This window comes from Entelurus aequoreus, linkage group LG23 (assembly GCF_033978785.1).
Source record: "Entelurus aequoreus isolate RoL-2023_Sb linkage group LG23, RoL_Eaeq_v1.1, whole genome shotgun sequence".
Classification (NCBI taxonomy): domain Eukaryota; kingdom Metazoa; phylum Chordata; class Actinopteri; order Syngnathiformes; family Syngnathidae; genus Entelurus; species Entelurus aequoreus.
This window is the reverse complement of record NC_084753.1, coordinates 37132399-37151457: the sequence shown is the minus strand read 5'-3', so window position 1 is coordinate 37151457 and position 19059 is coordinate 37132399. Positions and strand designations below refer to the sequence as shown.

Genomic DNA, 19059 nt, shown 5'->3' with positions numbered 1-19059 from the left:
ACTTATTGATGCATGTAGGTCAGAATCCGGAAGGGAAATTAGCCATTTAACACTTATTTAAATTGATTACAATGTAAAATATATTTGGTGACTGTGTGAGTTTTGTGTAAACATGTTGATACACATTGTTACACACTGAGAGGAACATCAACCTCTCATAAATATTGTGTGTCTGAAACTGTCTTGTTTTCATGAACAATATAAAAACAAAGCAGTGCATCATCCTCACATGACAATTCACTCTACTATAGACAATCTATTTGGGAATAGTGTTGATAAATAAATATGACGTTCTAAACATGTGAGAGTGAGAAGAACTCAGTGGCCCAGTGGTTAGAGTGTCCGCCCTGAGATCGGTAGGTTGTGAGTTCAAACCCCGGCAGTCATACCAAAGACTATAAAAATGGGACCCATTACTTCCCTGCTTGGCACTCAGCATCAAGGGTTGGAATTGGGGGTTAAATCACCAAAAATGATTCTTGGGCGCGGCCACCGCTGCTGCTCACCGCTCCCCTCAACTCCAGAGGGTGATCAAGGGTGATGGGTCAAATGCAGAGAATAATTTCGCCACACCTAGTGTGTGTGTGACAATCATTGTTACTTTAACTTTAAGTAAACAAACCTGTTCTGTGTAACACGACTTGATGTTTCTTGAAAACAGCGTCCAGTAGTTGATGTTGTCGCTCCTTCTCCTCTTTTGTTGGACAAAGTTCCTCCTCGTACTCTGCTGTCGTTCTTTCGCACATTTTCTCACAATCACAACACTTTACACTCACACTTGATCTCTGCTTAGCGATGTGTTTCGATCACTTCCACGTCTTTTTTGTTAGCAGCTAACAAGCTAAGCTAATTAGCACGGGAAGCAGCAACGCGCACTCAGACTAATGTATCCGGACCCAAACAATTATTAACGATAATTAAAGTTTACTCTATTAAAAAGCACATATGTGTACATACACGTGCTGGTTAAGAAAACAACACTATAATTAACCACACTAACGTCTTTTCCATCAAACGGCCATTTTACTTTTCCTCGTCTTGTTGTGTTCACACGCAGTTTTGTCAGATCTCGCGAGAGAAACGAGCAAGCAGCTCCAATACTTCGTCTTCTTGCTGGCAGTTTGCAGCCATGACTTGAAAGCTTCATACTGTCACCTACTGGACTGTAGAATGTAGTGTGGGCCATAGGACAGAAGGAGGAAACCCCGTTGAGAGTTTGTTCTACCTGACTAAGATGTTCTACTAGTCTGCTGGAAATAGAAAGAAGAAGAGGAAGGAGGAAAACGCAAGATGGCGTTTGGGGGAGAAGGCCTAAACGTGGGCGTTATAGTTCTGTATTTCTAACCAGTGCATACATGTGCACATATATGTCGTTTTATTGAGTAAACATCGTCAATAATTGTTTGTATCCGGATACATTAGTCTGAGCGCCTTTTTGACGCTTCTTCGCCTTTTAGTTAGCTTAGCCTGTTAGCTGCTAACAGAGACGCGACATATTCGTACAACTACGCGCGGATTAAGAACACACAATTAGTGATCAGGTGTGAGTGTAAAGGGTTGTGATTGTGTGAAAATGTACGAAAGAGCGACAGCAGAGTACGAGGAGGAACTTTGTCCAACAAAAGAGGAGAAGGAGCGACAACGTCAACTACTGGACGCTGTTTTCAAGAAACGTCAAGTTGTGTTACACAGAACAGGTTTGTTTACTTCTTACTCTCACATGTTTACTAACTCTATATTTATTTATTGCCGCCATTCTTAAATATGTTGTATGTAAGTTAAAGTACCAATGATAGTCACACACACACACTAGGTTGTCCTCTGCATTTGACCCATCCCCTTGTTCAACCCCTGGGAAGTGAGGGGAGCAGTGAGCAGCAGCGGTGGCCGCGCCCGGGAATCATTTTGGTGATTTAACCCCCAGTTCCAACCCTTGATGCTGAGTGCCAAGCAGGGAGGTAATGGGTCCCATTTTTATAGTCTTTGGTATGACTCGACCGGCGTTTGAAGTCACAACCTACCTATCTCAGGGCGGACACTCTAACCACTAGGCCACTGAGTAGGTCTAGAGAGAGTTTCAATTCCCACCTCCCGGAAGAACTTTGAACATGCCACGAGGGAGGCGTGAGACATTGAGTCCGATTGGACCGTGTTCTGTACCGCTATTGTCGATAGGAGCTGTGGCCGTTAGGTGGTTAGTGCCTGTCGTGGCGGTAATTTCAGGACTCGCTAGTTTAAGGGATGAATGAGTCTTATCGGGTCCTTTTGGCTCTTTGGACCCCGGAGGCAACGGGCAGGTAGCGACAGGCCAAACGGCGCGTGGCTTCTGCCATGATGACAACACACAACACGCGTTTGATTCCAGAAGTAGAGACACACATTTGTTGCCAGAAGTTGGGAGTGCATTGCCATGGAAACGGAAATCAATGCACTGAAGAAATCAGTCAAGGCATTGATTAAAATGATCAAAATACGGTAAATATTGAACATATTACATATTGTTATGAAGGTGTCTGTTACTACATTATATATATGTATACTTGCAGTGTGTATATTGTACATATTACATATTGTTATGAAGGTGTCTGTTACTACATTATATATATATATATACTTGCAGTGTGTATATTGTACATATTACATATTGTTATGAAGGTGTCTGTTACTACATTATATATATACTTGCAGTGTGTATATTGTACATATTACATATTGTTATGAAAGTGTCTGTTACTACATTATATATATACTTGCAGTGTGTATATTGTACATATTACATATTGTTATGAAAGTGTCTGTTACTACATTATATATATACTTGCAGTGTGTATATTGTACATATGACATATTGTTATGAAAGTGTCTGTTACTACATTATATATATACTTGCAGTGTGTATATTGTACATATGACATATTGTTATGAAGGTGTCTGTTACTACATTATATATATACTTGCAGTGTGTATATTGTACATATTACATATTGTTTTGAAGGTGTTTGTTACTACATTATATATATACTTGCAGTGTGTATATTGTACATATTACATATTGTTATGAAGGTGTCTGTTACTACATTATATATATACTTGCAGTGTGTATATTGTACATATGACATATTGTTATGAAAGTGTCTGTTACTACATTATATATATACTTGCAGTGTGTATATTGTACATATGACATATAGTTATGAAGGTGTCTGTTACTGCATTATATATTAAGGCTGCAGCTAACGATTATTTTTCTATCGATTAATCTATAGATTATTTTTTCGATTAATCGGTTAATCTATAGATTATTTTTTCGATTCGTCTATAGATTATTTTTCCTTTTACCGATTATTTTTTATTTTATTTTATTTAAAATGAAGATGAAAAAATAAAAGTAGGCCAGTTTTTTCAAAAGGCATGGCTTTTATTTACAAAAAAAAAAGTATGGCCACTCAGTCAACATTGACAACAACATGACAAAATATTCTGTAACAATGTAAACATTTAAAACTTTTAACATTTAACAAAATTAAAAGTAGCTTATTTGCTTTTTAATGTGCAAATATAAAAGTAAACATCCAGTGCAAATCTTAATATTCTGCAATAGTATAAGCATTTCAAAAGTAAAAGTATTGCTTATTTTGCTTTAAAATGTGCAAAAATAAAGATAAACATCCAATACAAAAAAGTGCAAAACGAAATATTCTGTAACAAAAGTGTAAACATTTCAACAAAAGTGAAAGTATTGCTTATTTGCTAAAATGTGCAAAAATAAAGATAAACATCAATACAAAAAAGTGCCAATCTAAATATTCTGGAGCACTGTAAACATTAAGTATTGCTTTTAAAATGTGCAAAATAAACATCCAGTCCAACACAGTACACAAGAACCAATTCTACTCATTCCTGTGAGTGACTAACAGTTGTAATGAAGAAAGGTTAGCATGTGTACTTGCTTTGCTTCTTTTCTTGTTTACAATATTCCCAGCAGCTGAAAATAGGCGCTCAGAAGGGGTCGATGTGGCTGGAACTGAGAGGTAATTAGCCTTCACCTCAAGCCAGGACTGCGAGTGAGCTGAGCTCAGTTTAAGTGTCTAGTAGGTCAACGGGCTCATAGTGATGTTACTAGTAGTTGACTGGGAGGTGTTTATTATCATTTGGGGAGAGTCCGCTGCCTGATGCTCACCTGCTAAACACCTATCTGCTCCACGCTGAAGCGCTGACTACATGCGCTCTGAATACGCACTGCTGATTGGCTGATAATGCTTCGTGTGTACCAATCAGATGGTTGTGTGGGTGGGACAATGCTGCGTGTGTACCAATCAGATGGTTGTATGGGTGGGACAATGCTGCGTGCTGAGACAGAGGCAGCCGCAGAAGGAGCAAAGCAACTTGTTAAGACTTTAGCAGCTAAAGTTAGCTTTAGCTTAGAAACTCGTTCGGTACACCCCCGTACCGAACCGAAAGCCCCGTACCGAAACGGTTCAATACAAAACACATAACGTTACACCCCTAGCAGATACAAATGACACATTCATGTTTTTGTGTAATGATGACAACGTATGCTAACGCGGACGATTGACTAGTTGATGGTTGATGGTTTTCTTTTCAAATGTTCGTTCATAGCCGTTGTGCTGCTATGATAGGCCATTTACGCTCGACACTGTGCATACAACAACATTATTAGGCTGTGTATTGAAATACTCCCACACTTTTGACGACTTTTGGCGTGCGTTTTTCCCCTCGCTCGCACAGTCTGCTTTGCGCTCCGCCATGACGGTAGTGTGACGTAATTATGCGACGCGTCGACGCACAAAAACGGCGTCGACGTATTTACATAACCGATGACGTCGACTACGTCGACGCGTCGTTTCAGCCTTATTATATATATACTTGCAGTGTGTATATTGTACATATTACATATTGTTATGAAGGTGTCTGTTACTACATTATATACAGTACAGGCCAAAAGTTTGGACACACCTTCTCATTCAATGGGTTTTCTTTATTTTCATGACTATTTACATTGTAGATTGTCACTGAAGGCATCAAAACTATGAATGAACTAGGGCTGCAACTAACGATTAATTTGATACTCGATTAATCTGTCGATTATTACTTCGATTAATCGATTAATAATCGGATAAAAGAGACAAACTACATTTCTATCCTATCCAGTATTTTATTGAAAAAAAACAGCATACTGGCACCATACTTATTTTGACTATTGTTTCTCAGCTGTTTTTTTTAAATGTAAAGGTTTATTTAAAAAAAAACTTAAAAAAAAAAAAAAACTCTGCGCATGCTCATAGCATAGATACAACGAATCGATGACTAAATTAATCGGCAACTATGTTATTAATCGATTTAATCGATTAGTTGTTGCAGCCCTAGAATGAACACATGTGGAGTTATGTACTTAACAAAAAAAGGTGAAACAACTGAAACATGTTTTATATTCTAGTTTCTTCAAAATAGCCACCCTTTGCTCTGATTACTGTTTTTCACATTCTTGGCATTCTCTCCATGAGCTTCAAGAGGTAGTCACCTGACAGGGTTTTCACTTCACTTGATGCCTTCAGTGACAATCTACAATGTAAATAGTCATGAAAATAAAGAAAACTCATTGAAATGAGAAGGTGTGTCCAAACTTTTGGCCTGTACTGTATGTCCTTGCAGTGTGTATATTGTACATATTACATATTGTTATGAAGGTGTCTGTTACTACATTATATATATACTTGCAGTGTGTATATTGTACATATTACATATTGTTATGAAGGTGTCTGTTACTACATTATATACAGTACATACTTGCAGTGTGTATATTGTACATATTACATATTGCTATGAAGGTGTCTGTTACTACATTATATATATACTTGCAGTGTGTATATTGTACATATTACATATTGTTATGAAGGTGTCTGTTACTACATTATATATATACTTGCAGTGTGTATATTGTACATATTACATATTGTTATGAAGGTGTCTGTTACTACATTATATATATACTTGCAGTGTGTATATTGTACTTATTACATATTGTTATGAAGGTGTCTGTTACTACATTATATATATACTTGCAGTGTGTATATTGTACATATTACATATTGTTATGAAGGTGTCTGTTACTACATTATATATATATACTTGCAGTGTGTATATTGTACATATTACATATTGTTATGAAGGTGTCTGTTACTACATTATATATATACTTGCAGTGTGTATATTGTACTTATTACATATTGTTATGAAGGTGTCTGTTACTACATTATATATATACTTGCAGTGTGTATATTGTACTTATTACATATTGTTATGAAGGTGTCTGTTACTACATTATATATATACTTGCAGTGTGTATATTGTACATATTACATATTGTTATGAAGGTGTCTGTTACTACATTATACATATATACTTGCAGTGTGTATATTGTACATATTACATATTGTTATGAAGGTGTCTGTTACTACATTATATATATACTTGCAGTGTGTATATTGTACATATTACATATTGTTATGAAGGTGTCTGTTACTACATTATATATATACACTTGCAGTGTGTATATTGTACATATTACATATTGTTATGAAGGTGTCTGTTACTACATTATATATATACACTTGCAGTGTGTATATTGTACATATTACATATTGTTATGAAGGTGTCTGTTACTACATTATATATATATACTTGCAGTGTGTATATTGTACATATTACATATTGTTATGAAGGTGTCTGTTACTACATTATATACAGTACAGGCCAAAAGTTTGGACACACCTTCTCATTCAATGGGTTTTCTTTCTTTTCATGACTATTTACATTGTAGATTGTCACTGAATGCATCAAAACTATGAATGAACTAGGGCTGCAACTAACGATTAATTTGATACTAGATTAATCTGTCTATTATTACTTCGATTAATCGATTAATAATCGGATAAAAGAGACAAACTACATTTCTATCCTATCCAGTATTTTATTGGAAAAAAAACAGCATACTGGCACCATACTTATTTTGACTATTGTTTCTCTGCTGTTTGTAAATGTAAAGGTTTATTTTAAAAAATTAATAATAATTTAAAAAAAACTCTGCGCATAGCATAGATCCAACGAATCGATGACTAAATTAATCGGCAACTATTTTAATAATCTATTTTAATCGATTAGTTGTTGCAGCCCTAGAATGAACACATGTGGAGTTATGTACTTAACAAAAAAAGGTGAAACAACTGAAACATGTTTTGTATTCTAGTTTCTTCAAAATAGCCACCCTTTGCTCTGATTACTGTTTTTCACATTCTTGGCATTCTCTCCATGAGCTTCACGAGGTAGTCACCTGACAGGGTTTTCACTTCACTTGATGCCTTCAGTGACAATCTACAATGTAAATAGTCATGAAAATAAAGAAAACTCATTGAAATGAGAAGGTGTGTCCAAACTTTTGGCCTGTACTGTATGTCCTTGCAGTGTGTATATTGTACATATTACATATTGTTATGAAGGTGTCTGTTACTACATTATATATATACTTGCAGTGTGTATATTGTACATATTACATATTGCTATAAAGGTGTCTGTTACTACATTATATATATACTTGCAGTGTGTATATTGTACATATTACATATTGTTATTAATGTGTCTGTTACTACATTATATACAGTACATACTTGCAGTGTGTATATTGTACATATTACATATTGCTATAAAGGTGTCTGTTACTACATTATATATATACTTGCAGAGTGTATATTGTACATATTACATATTGTTATGAAGGTGTCTGTTACTACATTATATATATATATACTTGCAGTGTGTATATTGTACATATTACATATTGTTATGAAGGTGTCTGTTACTACATTATATATATATATACTTGCAGTGTGTATATTGTACATATTACATATTGTTATGAAGGTGTCTGTTACTACATTATATATATACTTGCAGTGTGTATATTGTACATATTACATATTGTTATGAAGGTGTCTGTTACTACATTATATATATACTTGCAGTGTGTATATTGTACATATTACATATTGTTATGAAGGTGTCTGTTACTACATTATATATATATATACTTGCAGTGTGTATATTGTACATATTACATATTGTTATGAAGGTGCCTGTTACTACATCATATATATATACTTGCAGTGTGTATATTGTACATATTACATATTGTTATGAAGGTGTCTGTTACTACATTATATATAAACTTGCAGTGTGTATATTGTACATATTACATATTGTTATGAAAGTGTCTGTTACTACATTATACGTCTATATACTTTTGGGGGAGTATATTGTACATATTACATATTGTTATGAAGGTGTCTCTTACATTATATATATATATATATATATATATATATATATATATATATATATATATATATATATATATATATATATATATATATATATATATATATATATATATATATATATATATATATATATATATATATATATTAGGGCTGCAACAACTAATCGATTAAATAGATTAAAATCGATTATTAAAATAGTTGCCGATTAATTTAGTCATTGATTCGTTGGATCTATGCTATGCGCATGCGCAGAGTTTTTTATTATTATTATTTTTTTAATACATTTTTTTTTTTTTTTTTTTTTTTAATAAACCTTTGTTTATAAACTGCAACATGTACAAACAGCTGAGAAACAATAATCAAAATAAGTATGATGCCAGTATGCTGTTTTTTTTTCAATAAAATACTGGATAGGATAGAAATGTAGTTTGTCTCTTTTACCCGATTATTAATCGAAGTAATAATCGACAGATTAATCGATTATCAAATTAATCGTTAGTTGCTGTCAAGTTCCACTTATTGACTCCGTAAAGGACACCAGGACAACTCGGATTTCCAATTGATCAACTTTATTTATCCAACTTTTTGGCTCTGTTGGTTTCTTTTCTGTTGATCTTCATTCAATCAGGTTATTAACCTTCGAACACAAAGAAACAAGTGTTAACAATGGAAAAACAATATATGTACAGGTATTTACAAAAAGGTTCGAATTCAACTGACTCAAACAGGTATTATTTTTAAAGTTAAATTTGCAAACTTTTAAATACCATTGTTTAAACTTTTAAATTATCTAACATTACTTTTCAAAAGGACTCTAGACACTTAGATTAAATGCATGTGAATGCACTGTCAAATTAACCAGTTTCAGTAAAATGAAACAAGTAAATCAGAAAAGTAGTTTTAGTCACTTTAAAGAAGTCAAAATTAATTGATCATTTAATTTAATCAATCAATCGTTTAATTACTTAATCGTTCACTCAATTAATCATTTAACTAATCATGCAATTAAGTAATCAATCATGTAAATTCATTACCATGATGGAACTGAGTAAATCCACCAAACGGAGTAAAGGTAAGTAAAAGGTAAGTATAATTAGCTTAATTAATAAGGTAGCTTAATTAGTAAGGTAAGTATAAAGGTAAGTATAATTAGCTTAACTTTAAGCAAAAGTTTTAACATTTTTATCCTTCAACTTTGCTTTTATCTTTATTACTTTTAACTTTGAACCATAATCTTTGACTTTTTATCCCTTTAAATTGAGCTTATTTAACAATTCAATTAACTCAAGCTTTTTAATTATCAAACAGTAAGAAAATACCCAGATGCAATCAATGCTCAAGGTTGGAGTAAATTTGCTGTGGTTCAAACTAAAAACAATTTAAGACAGGTAAGTAAACCAACATGTCAAGGTGAGTTTTAACAAATAAGCATTTCAGCATATTGCAAAGTGGGTATATTCACCGACCATTGGTGTGTTGGAAGTCTTTTAAAGATGGATCTTGTAGATTTTTGCGTCTTGCCGCTCTGCTTGCTTGCATGAAATGAGACAGCACCACCATTCCTTAACAGCTGCCTTGAATCAGCCAATTGGTGGCCATCTTGACCTTGGTGTTCTGGGAAATGTAGTTCTTTCTGGTACTTCACCAAGGAGTAAGATTAAGGAGGAGACAGCTCCTTACTTCCAGGGCAGGGACACTTCATTCACACTGAGTTTCAACTCCACAGTTGCAGCCCTAATATATATATATATATATATATATATATATATATATATATATATATATATATATATATATATATATATATATATATATATATATATATATATATATATATATATATATACTTGCAGTGTGTACATATTGATATGAAGGTGTCTGTTACTACATTATATATATAATTACAGTGTGTATATAAAACGTTGATGGAGGGTTTTGAAGTTGTTTTAGAATCTTGAGTTTAGACGGTGACTCATATTAGCCGCATCTTCCAAGACGTATGTCCTTGTCATAATGATTGTAAAGCATAGGCAAAATGTAAAAAAAAGTGCAGTTCCCTTTGAAGTACAATACGCTTGTGTACGGTGGGTACTTTTTTGAAAACTTCATTTTGTTAGTGCAGCCAGACCAGCACCGTGCTATTATTGTGAAGGGAGGATGTGTGCTGTTGTTCTCAGCTTGACGAGTAAGGAGACATTTAGAGGCTGTAAAAAAGGAGAGCCTCCCAAGTCGCGATTGCCGTCTTGTTTGTACGTTGATATTACACCCATAATGTCAACAACAACGGAATGGAATGCTGACGGGGGTGGTTCCGACTATTGTGGGCTGACCGTGATCGATCCACAGCGATGGTTCTGCCACACAATACCTCAAGTCTAACGAGGGGAAATTACACTTCAACGACTGTCGTTGGCCTTGACATGAGGATTGCTTGTTTGCATCTCAACAGTTGTTATTCTCACTACAATAAGGCGGAACCGTCCTTGCCCAGACACCAGACACACCCTCCTTGTGTTTGAGTGTAAATATTTGGGGTTTTGGCACCAGCTGCAAGACTAGATCTGACCAGTCTAAGGCCCCTTCTACACTAAGGTTATCCAGGGTAAATCCCACCTAACCTTATCCTTGTCCACACACACACAATGGTCGTTTAAGACCCCCAGAGGTGTTGAGTGCCACTGTATTAAATGAAATTGAAACTAACTTGCAAAATTCCAAGTTTGTTGGCATTATTTGCCATGAGAGTGTAGATGTGGCGGTTTTTAAAGGCCTACTGAAAGCCACTACTACCGACCACGAAGTCTGATACTTTATATATCAATGATGAAATCTTAACTTTGCAACACATGCCAATACGGCCGGGTTAGATTAGTAAAGTGCGATTTTAAATTTCCCGTGAAATATCCTGCTGAAAACGTCTCGGTATGATGACGTTTGCGCGTGACGTCACGGATTGTAGCGGACGTTTTGGGACAGCATTGTGGCCAGCTATTAAGTCGTCTGTTTTCATCGCAAAATTCCACAGTATTCTGGACATCTGTGTTGGTGAATCTTTTGCAATTTGTTTAATGAACAATGAAGACAGCAAAGAAGAAAGCTGTAGGTGGGAAGCGGTGTATTAGCGGCCAGCTGCAGCAACACAAACACGTAGAGAACTGGGACAACAGAGACTCTTACCAGGAGGACTTTGAGTTGGATACGCAGACGCGCTACCGTGAGTATGCAGCTGCGGCTTCCAAACATTTGATCGCTTGCCCGTCCGTGCGTGCCGCTATGTGCGTGCCGCTATGTGCGTGCCGCTATGTGCATGTCACATACGTGACTTTGGGGAAATATATGTGCTGTATAAACTTTGTGGAGGTGAACGGTACTTTGGGCTGTGGGATTGAGTGTGTTGTGCGGGTGTTTGATTTGTATTGGCGGGTTATATGGACGGGAGGGGGAAAGTGTTTGTTATGCGCGATTAATTTGTGGCATATTAAATATAAGCCTGGTTGTGTTGTGGCTAATAGAGTATATATATGTCTTGTGTTTATTTACTGTTTTAGTCATTCCCAGCTGAATATCAGGTCCCACCCGCCTCTCACAGCATCTTCCCTGTCTGAATCGCTTCCACTGCCCTCTAATCCTTCACTCTCACTTTCCTCATCCACGAATCTTTCATCCTCGCTCAAATTAATGGGGTAATCGTCGCTTTCTCGGCCCGAATCGCTCTCGCTGCTGGTGGCCATGATTGTAAACAATGTGCAGATGTGAGGAGCTCCACAACCTGTGACGTCACGCTACTTCCGGTACAGGCAAGGCTTTTTTATCAGTGACCAAAAGTTGCGAACTTTATCGTCGATGTTCTCTACTAAATCCTTTCAGCCAAAATATGGCAATATCGCGAAATGATCAAGTATGACACATAGAATGGATCTGCTATCCCCGTTTAAATAAGAACATTTCATTTCAGTAGGCCTTTAAAGGACTGATGATATACACTACCGTTCAAAAGTTTGGGGTCACATTGAAATGTCCTTATTTTTGAAGGAAAAGCACTGTACTTTTCAATGAAGATAACTTTAAACTAGTCTTAACTTTAAAGAAATACACTCTATACATTGCTAATGTGGTAAATGACTATTCTAGCTGCAAATGTCTGGTTTTTGGTGCAATATCTACATAGGTGTATAGAGGCCCATTTCCAGCAACTATCACTCCAGTGTTCTAATGGTACAATGTGTTTGCTCATTGGCTCAGAAGGCTAATTGATGATTAGAAAACCCTTGTGCAATCATGTTCACACATCTGAAAACAGTTTAGCTCGTTACAGAAGCTACAAAACCGACCTTCCTTTGAGCAGATTGAGTTTCTGGAGCATCACATTTGTGGGGTCAATTAAACGCTCAAAATGGCCAGAAAAAGAGAACTTTCATCTGAAACTCGACAGTCTATTCTTGTTCTTAGAAATTAAGGATATTCCACAAAATTGTTTGGGTGACCCCAAACTTTTGAACGGTAGTGTACATACAGGTGAGAATAATCAATTAAATTTCACATATGCATGTATGCCCTGGCACACCATTATCATAATTTCATGACCAAACTTTTTACACTATTATACTGAAATAAATACACCTACATATTATTAAATAAAAAATATAGAAAAAAATACAGGCAGCGGTAAAGTTTGGATCCATGAAGGAAAGAAGAAAGTGAATGAATGTTTATAACTGAATATATTTACTTGTGCATAAAAATGTGTTTTCTTTTGTATTGTTTTTTTAATGAATTAAGTAACGTTTATGACAACCTTTTTCCAAAACACAATATGGAATGTGAGATGTAACAGGATAATGCATACATTTATCATTTGTTTTCAAAACGCTTACAAAAAAGATTGATTAATTTTTAGAAAATGTTGTTTCGTTGAGTTTTGTGATTATTGATGAGGCATACTAGCGCTGTGTCAAATAACCATGTCAGTGTGGAATTGTTCATGGTGCTGTTGAAGCTTAATGCATAGTGCCTGTGCTGAATGTTGCCGTGTATATGTGTGTGAGATGTTAATCCAGTGTTTTTCAACCACTGTGCCGCGGTACACTAGTGTACCGTGAGATACAGTCTGGTGTGCCGTGGGAGATTATGTAACTTCACCTAATTGGGTTAAAAATATTTTTTTCAAACCAGTAATTAGAATCCGCAAATGTGTCGTTGTTGAGTGTCTGTGCTGGCTAGAGATCGGTGGAGTAACCGTGTAATACTCTTCCATATCAGTAGGTGGCAGCAGGTAGCTAATTGCTTTGTAGATGTCGGGAACGTGGTTTGTCGTGATCACAATGTGCAGATGACAGCGGGAGGCAGTGTGCAGGTAAAAAGGTGTCTAATGCTTAAACCAAAAATGAACAAAAGGCAAGTGCCGCTAAGAAAAGGCATTGAAGCTTAGGGATGGCTATGCAATACAAAGATAAAACTGAACGGGCTGCGAAGTAAACAAAAACAGATTGCTGGACGACAGCGAAGACTTACAGCGTGTGGAGCAGCAGACGGCGTCCACAAAGTGCATCCGTACATGACATGACAATTAACAACAAAATAGGAGCGCAAGACAAGAAGTAAAACACTACGCACAGAAAAACACCAAAAAAACTCAAAATAAGTTAGGGTGTGATGTGACAGGTGGTGACAGTACACCTACTTTGAGACAAGAGCTATAGGGATGCATGCTTGGTTATGGTTTGAATTCATATCTGCGTTCAAAGAACTCCGGCTTATTAGTGATTCCCAGAGCCCAAAAAAAGTCTGCGGGCTATAGAGCGTTTTCTATTCGGGCTCCAATACTATGGAATGCCCTCCCGGTAAAAGTTAGAGATACTACCTAAGTAGAAGCATTTAAGTCTCATCTTAAAACTCATTTGTATACTCTAGCCTTTAAATAGACTCCCTTTTTAGACCAGTTGATCTGCCGTTTCTTTTCTTTTCTTTTCTACTCCGCTCCCAACCCGGGGTGGACCGCTAGCCTGTCCATCGGATGGGGACATCTCTACGCTGCTGACCCGTCTCCGCTCGGGATGGTTCCTGCTGGCCCCACTATGGACTGGACTTTCGTTGATGTGTTGGACTTTCACAATATTATGTCAGACCCACTCGACATCCATTGCTTTCGGTCTCCCCTAGAGGGTGGGGGGTTACCCACATATGCGGTCCTCTCCAAGGTTTCTCATAGTCATTCACATTGACGTCCCACTGGGGTGAGTTTTCCTTGCCCGTATGTGGGCTCTGTACCGAGGATGTCGTTGTGGCTTGTACAGCCCTTTGAGACACTTGTGATTTAGGGCTATATAAATAAACATTGATTGATTGATTGATTGATATCCAACAATTGCGAGAACAACTTTTTATTGTCAATATTGGCTGCTGAGTTTCATTTTTTAACGTTTTCTGCTCGTGGTGTGCCTTGAGATTTTTTCACTGAAAAAAATGTGCCTTGGCTCAGAAAAGTTTGAAAAAAACTGTATTAATCAATTGTTATACTATTTTACGTAGGTTCTTAATGATTGTTGTTTTAATTGTATATTGTTTGCACCTGGCGATCTACATCTTGCCCAGGGACTATGGTTGGAAACTAGCTTTGTAGCTCAAACTTGCGCATTTACAGCAATGTTAATCAATGTGACTTGTGTCTGTTCAAATAAACTAATAAATCAATCAATGTTTATTTATATAGCCCTAAAACCACAAAAGTCTCAAAGGGCTGCACAAGCCACAACGACATCCTCGGCACAGAGCCCACACAAGGGACGTCAATGTGAATGACTATGAGAAACCTTGGAGAGGACCGCATATGTGGGTAACCCCCCCTCTAAGTACAGTCCCTAGTGGATCCACATAATAGTAATAAATATAGTAATAAATATAATAAAAATCATCTGGCTCACCGTCACAAGCTCAAGAATGTGCGTGCACGTTGCGTGATCCATTAATAATTTTGTTTTATGGTATAATATTTTTTAGGGCTGCAACAACTAATCGATTAAAATCGATTATTAAAATAGTTGCCGATTAATTTAGTCATCGATTCGTTGGATCTATGCTATGCGCATGCGCAGAGGTTTTTATTTATTTATTTTTAATAAACCTTTATTTATAAACTGCAACATGTACAAACAGCTGAGAAACAATAATCAAAATAAGTATGGTGCCAGTATGCTGTTTTTTCCCCAATAAAATACTGGATAGGATAGAAATGTAGTTTGTCTCTTTTATCCGATTATTAATCGATTAATCAAAGTAATAATCGACAGATTAATCGATCATCAAATGAATCGTTAGTTGCAGCCTTAATAATTTTATGATCGTGAGAAGCCATAATTGAAATCAAAATGTTAATAATTTTCCTGCCTAAAATTGGACAAAGCTACAGTGGTAAGATCGATATATTTTTCCGTATCAAAAATCTTGTAAACGTACTGAGTGCCTCATGTGTTTGTCGTCTTGTCCTGCAGACGTCTATAAACAGCACCTTCTCCCTGAGCAACAGGAGTGGCGCTCAAGGATGGAGCAAGAGGAGCCACAGATCCCGCACTATAAAAGGGAACAGGAGGACCCACAGACCTCCCATTTTAAAGAGGAAGAGGAGGAACACAGCATCGGTCAGGAGGGAGAGCATCCTGAATGGTTGGAGGAGTTCCCAGTGATTGGTGTCATTGTGAAGAGTGAAGATGATGAGGTCAGCAGTGAGAGTGAGGAGAGGAGAGAGGCGGAGCCTCCAAGCAGCAGCTCAACTCAACACATGACAACAGAAGCTGATGGAGACCACTGTGGAGGATCACAAGCAGACAAGCTCTTAGCTCCACTATCAGATAGTGAGGACACAACGTCACACTCTCCTGACACTGATGATGAACACTCTAAAGATGATAAGACATGTCACACTGACAACACACACTTCACATGTTCTCACTGCGACAAAACCTTTAAATACCATTGTCGCCTGAAAGTACACATGAGAAAACACACTGGAGAAAAACCTTTTTGTTGTTCACTCTGCGGTAAAGATTATACTCAGAGACAACATTTGAAAACGCACATGAGAACACACACCGGTGAAAAACCATTTTCGTGCTCATTCTGTGGCAAAGGTTTTAAACAAAGTCACAATTTGAAAATACACACGAGAATACACACCGGAGAAAAACCCTTTTCATGTTCGGTCTGTTGCAAAGATTTTGTACAAAGACAGGATTTGAAAGTACACATGAGAACACACACTGGAGACAAACCATTCATGTGTTCATTTTGCAGTAAAAGATTCTCTGTCAAGGCCAATTTGATCATGCACACCAAAATACACACTGGCGAAAAGCCTTTCATCTGTCCAGTCTGTGGTAAAGGTATTATACAAGGTCGCAATTTAAAAAGACACATGAGAACACACACTGGAGATAAATGTTTTTCATGTTCAGTCTGTGGTAAAGGTTTCATACAAAGTGGCGAGTTGAAAGTACACATGAGAATACACACCGGAGAAAAACCTTTTATCTGTACAATCTGTGGTAAAGATTTTGTAACCAGTCAACAATTGAAAGAACACATGAGAACACACAGTGGAGAAAAAACATATTCGTGTTCAATCTGCGACAAAAGTTTTTGTCACCCTAGAAGCCTTGTGGTACACATGAGAATACACACTGGTGAAAAAACATACACGTGCACAATATGCAACAAAACCTTTGGTCGCCATAGAAACTTCGTAGTACACATGAGAACACACACAGGTGAGAAAGTGTTGAGTTGCAGTGTGTGTGGTGAAAGATTCTCCTATAAGTACCAGTGTAAGAAACACAAGTGTGCTGGGGAGAACAGCGGCAACAAATGAAGCCGCAGGATTTGAAATAAACTGTCAAAACGTTGCTAACTTTGACTTTCGAACAACGTCCGCACATATAACATGTGTGACATCATTGTACACAATCTCTGTAAAATGATTCTACCTTGTATAGATTCAATATATTAGATAGTTTTTCTTCTGGAAGCATATTATTATTTACTTTATACATCATTTGAGCAGTTGTGTTTTATACAAGATCATTTACTTTTTTTTTAAAAAGTGTATATTAGTGAATCATGTGTTGGGTGTTGAGAACCAATTCTATTATCTTATTACGCTCTTTTGTAATATGAATATTGTTTTGTGATTGTTTCACATGTATGTCTAAGACTTTTATGCATTCAGCAATGTATGCTTCAACAAACATTGGGTACAATAAATATAATTGGTATTTGTCAGTGTGTATTTTGTCCTATTTTGATATTGCAGTCTTTTTTAACTGACTGGGCAAAATATCCATCCATTTTTCTACCGCTTGTCCCGTTCGGGGTCGCGGGGGGTGCTGGAGCCTATCTAAGCTGCATTCGGGCGGAAGGCGGTGTACACCCTGGACAAGTCGCCACCTCATCGCAGGGCCAACACAGATAAACAGACAACATTCACACACTCGGGTCAATTTAGTGTTGCCAATCAACCTATCCCCAGGTGCATGTCTTTGGAGGTGGGCGGAAGCCGGAGTACCCGGAGGGAACCCACGCAGTCACGGGGAGAACCCAGAACCTTCGTATTGTGAGGCACACAAACTAACCCCTGTTCCACCGTGCCACAAATAAAACCTATATGGGTAGTGTCAGTGCCTATTTTGTTCTCAATATGCTGATACACTGAGTGAAGTGAAGTGAATTATAATATTTATATAGCACTTTTTCTCTAGTGACTCAAAGCGCTTTACATAGTGAAACCCAATATCTAAGTTACTTTTAAACCAGTGTGGGTGGCACTGGGACCAGGTGGGTAAAGTGTCTTACCCATACTTGCCAACCTTGAGACCTCCGCTATCGGGGGGGGGGGGGGCGTGGTTAAGAAGATAGTATATTTACAGCTAGAATTCACCAAATCAAGTATTTCATACACACATATATATATATATATATATATATATATATATATATATATATATATATATATGTATGAAATACTTGACTTTGAGTGAATTCTAGCTATATATATATATTTTTTTATTTTTTTTATTTTTTTTTAATTTAATTTTATTATACATATAAATAAAATACTTGAATTTCAGTGTTCTGCAGGCTATCCAATAGATGGCAGTATTGTCCTGTTTAAGAGTGTCACAACATTGCTGTTTACTGCAGACGAACTGCTTTACGGTAGACTAAACGGGACTGCTGTTGTTGTGTGTTGGTACCGCGCTGGGAGGACGTTAATGAAACTGCCTAACAATAAACCCACATAAGAAACCAAGAACTCTCTCTCCTTGTTGTGCACTCTACTCTCTAAAAGCCGTAGATGTTATGACGTCATTGGGCAGGCAAGCTGTTTATTTGTGGGAAAGCGGACGTGTCGCCACTCAGGTCCGCATTGAGCTGGAGGGGGCGTGGCCTCCAGCTCCGGCTGAATACCGGGAGTTTGTCGGGAGAGGCGCTGAATACCGGGATTCTCCCGATAAAAACGGGAGGGTTGGCAAGTATGGTCTTACCCAAGGACACAACGGCAGTGACTAGGATGGTGGAAGCGGGGATCGAATCTGGAACCCTCAAGTTGCTGGCACGGCCACTCCACCAACCGAGCTATACCGCCCCACTGAGGAAATGGGTTCCAACATTAGCACAGCTGTCATCATGGCAATTTGAAATGTATGTAGACAGCCAA

The 19059-nt window shown here is 37.0% G+C and overlaps 3 protein-coding genes across 5 annotated transcripts in view; 2 read left to right on the top strand and 1 right to left on the bottom strand.

Annotated features, from left to right (window-relative positions):
- LOC133640585 (oocyte zinc finger protein XlCOF6-like) overlaps nucleotides 1-19059 on the top strand; it is a 404169-nt gene that overhangs the window by 329800 nt on the left and 55310 nt on the right. The gene's annotated exons all lie outside the window — the stretch shown is intronic.
- Nucleotides 1-19059, bottom strand: part of LOC133640587 (gastrula zinc finger protein XlCGF57.1-like) — a 173026-nt gene that overhangs the window by 113113 nt on the left and 40854 nt on the right. Inside the window, exon 1 of one of the 3 annotated variants that reach the window (XM_062034092.1) lies at nucleotides 623-1179. The exons of the other annotated variants lie outside the window; for them this stretch is intronic. Within the exon in view, the coding sequence (XP_061890076.1) occupies nucleotides 623-746 (124 nt within the window). The 5' untranslated portion in view covers nucleotides 747-1179. Of the gene's footprint in view, nucleotides 1-622; nucleotides 1180-19059 lie in introns of those variants that run through there. 3 annotated transcript variants of the gene reach the window in all.
- On the top strand, nucleotides 1043-17621 carry LOC133640663 (zinc finger protein OZF-like). The gene is made up of 2 exons (XM_062034211.1): nucleotides 1043-1697; nucleotides 15842-17621. Exons 1-2 carry the CDS (start codon nucleotides 1574-1576, stop codon nucleotides 17212-17214), a joined length of 1497 nt encoding a protein of 498 aa, XP_061890195.1. The 5' UTR covers nucleotides 1043-1573; the 3' UTR covers nucleotides 17215-17621.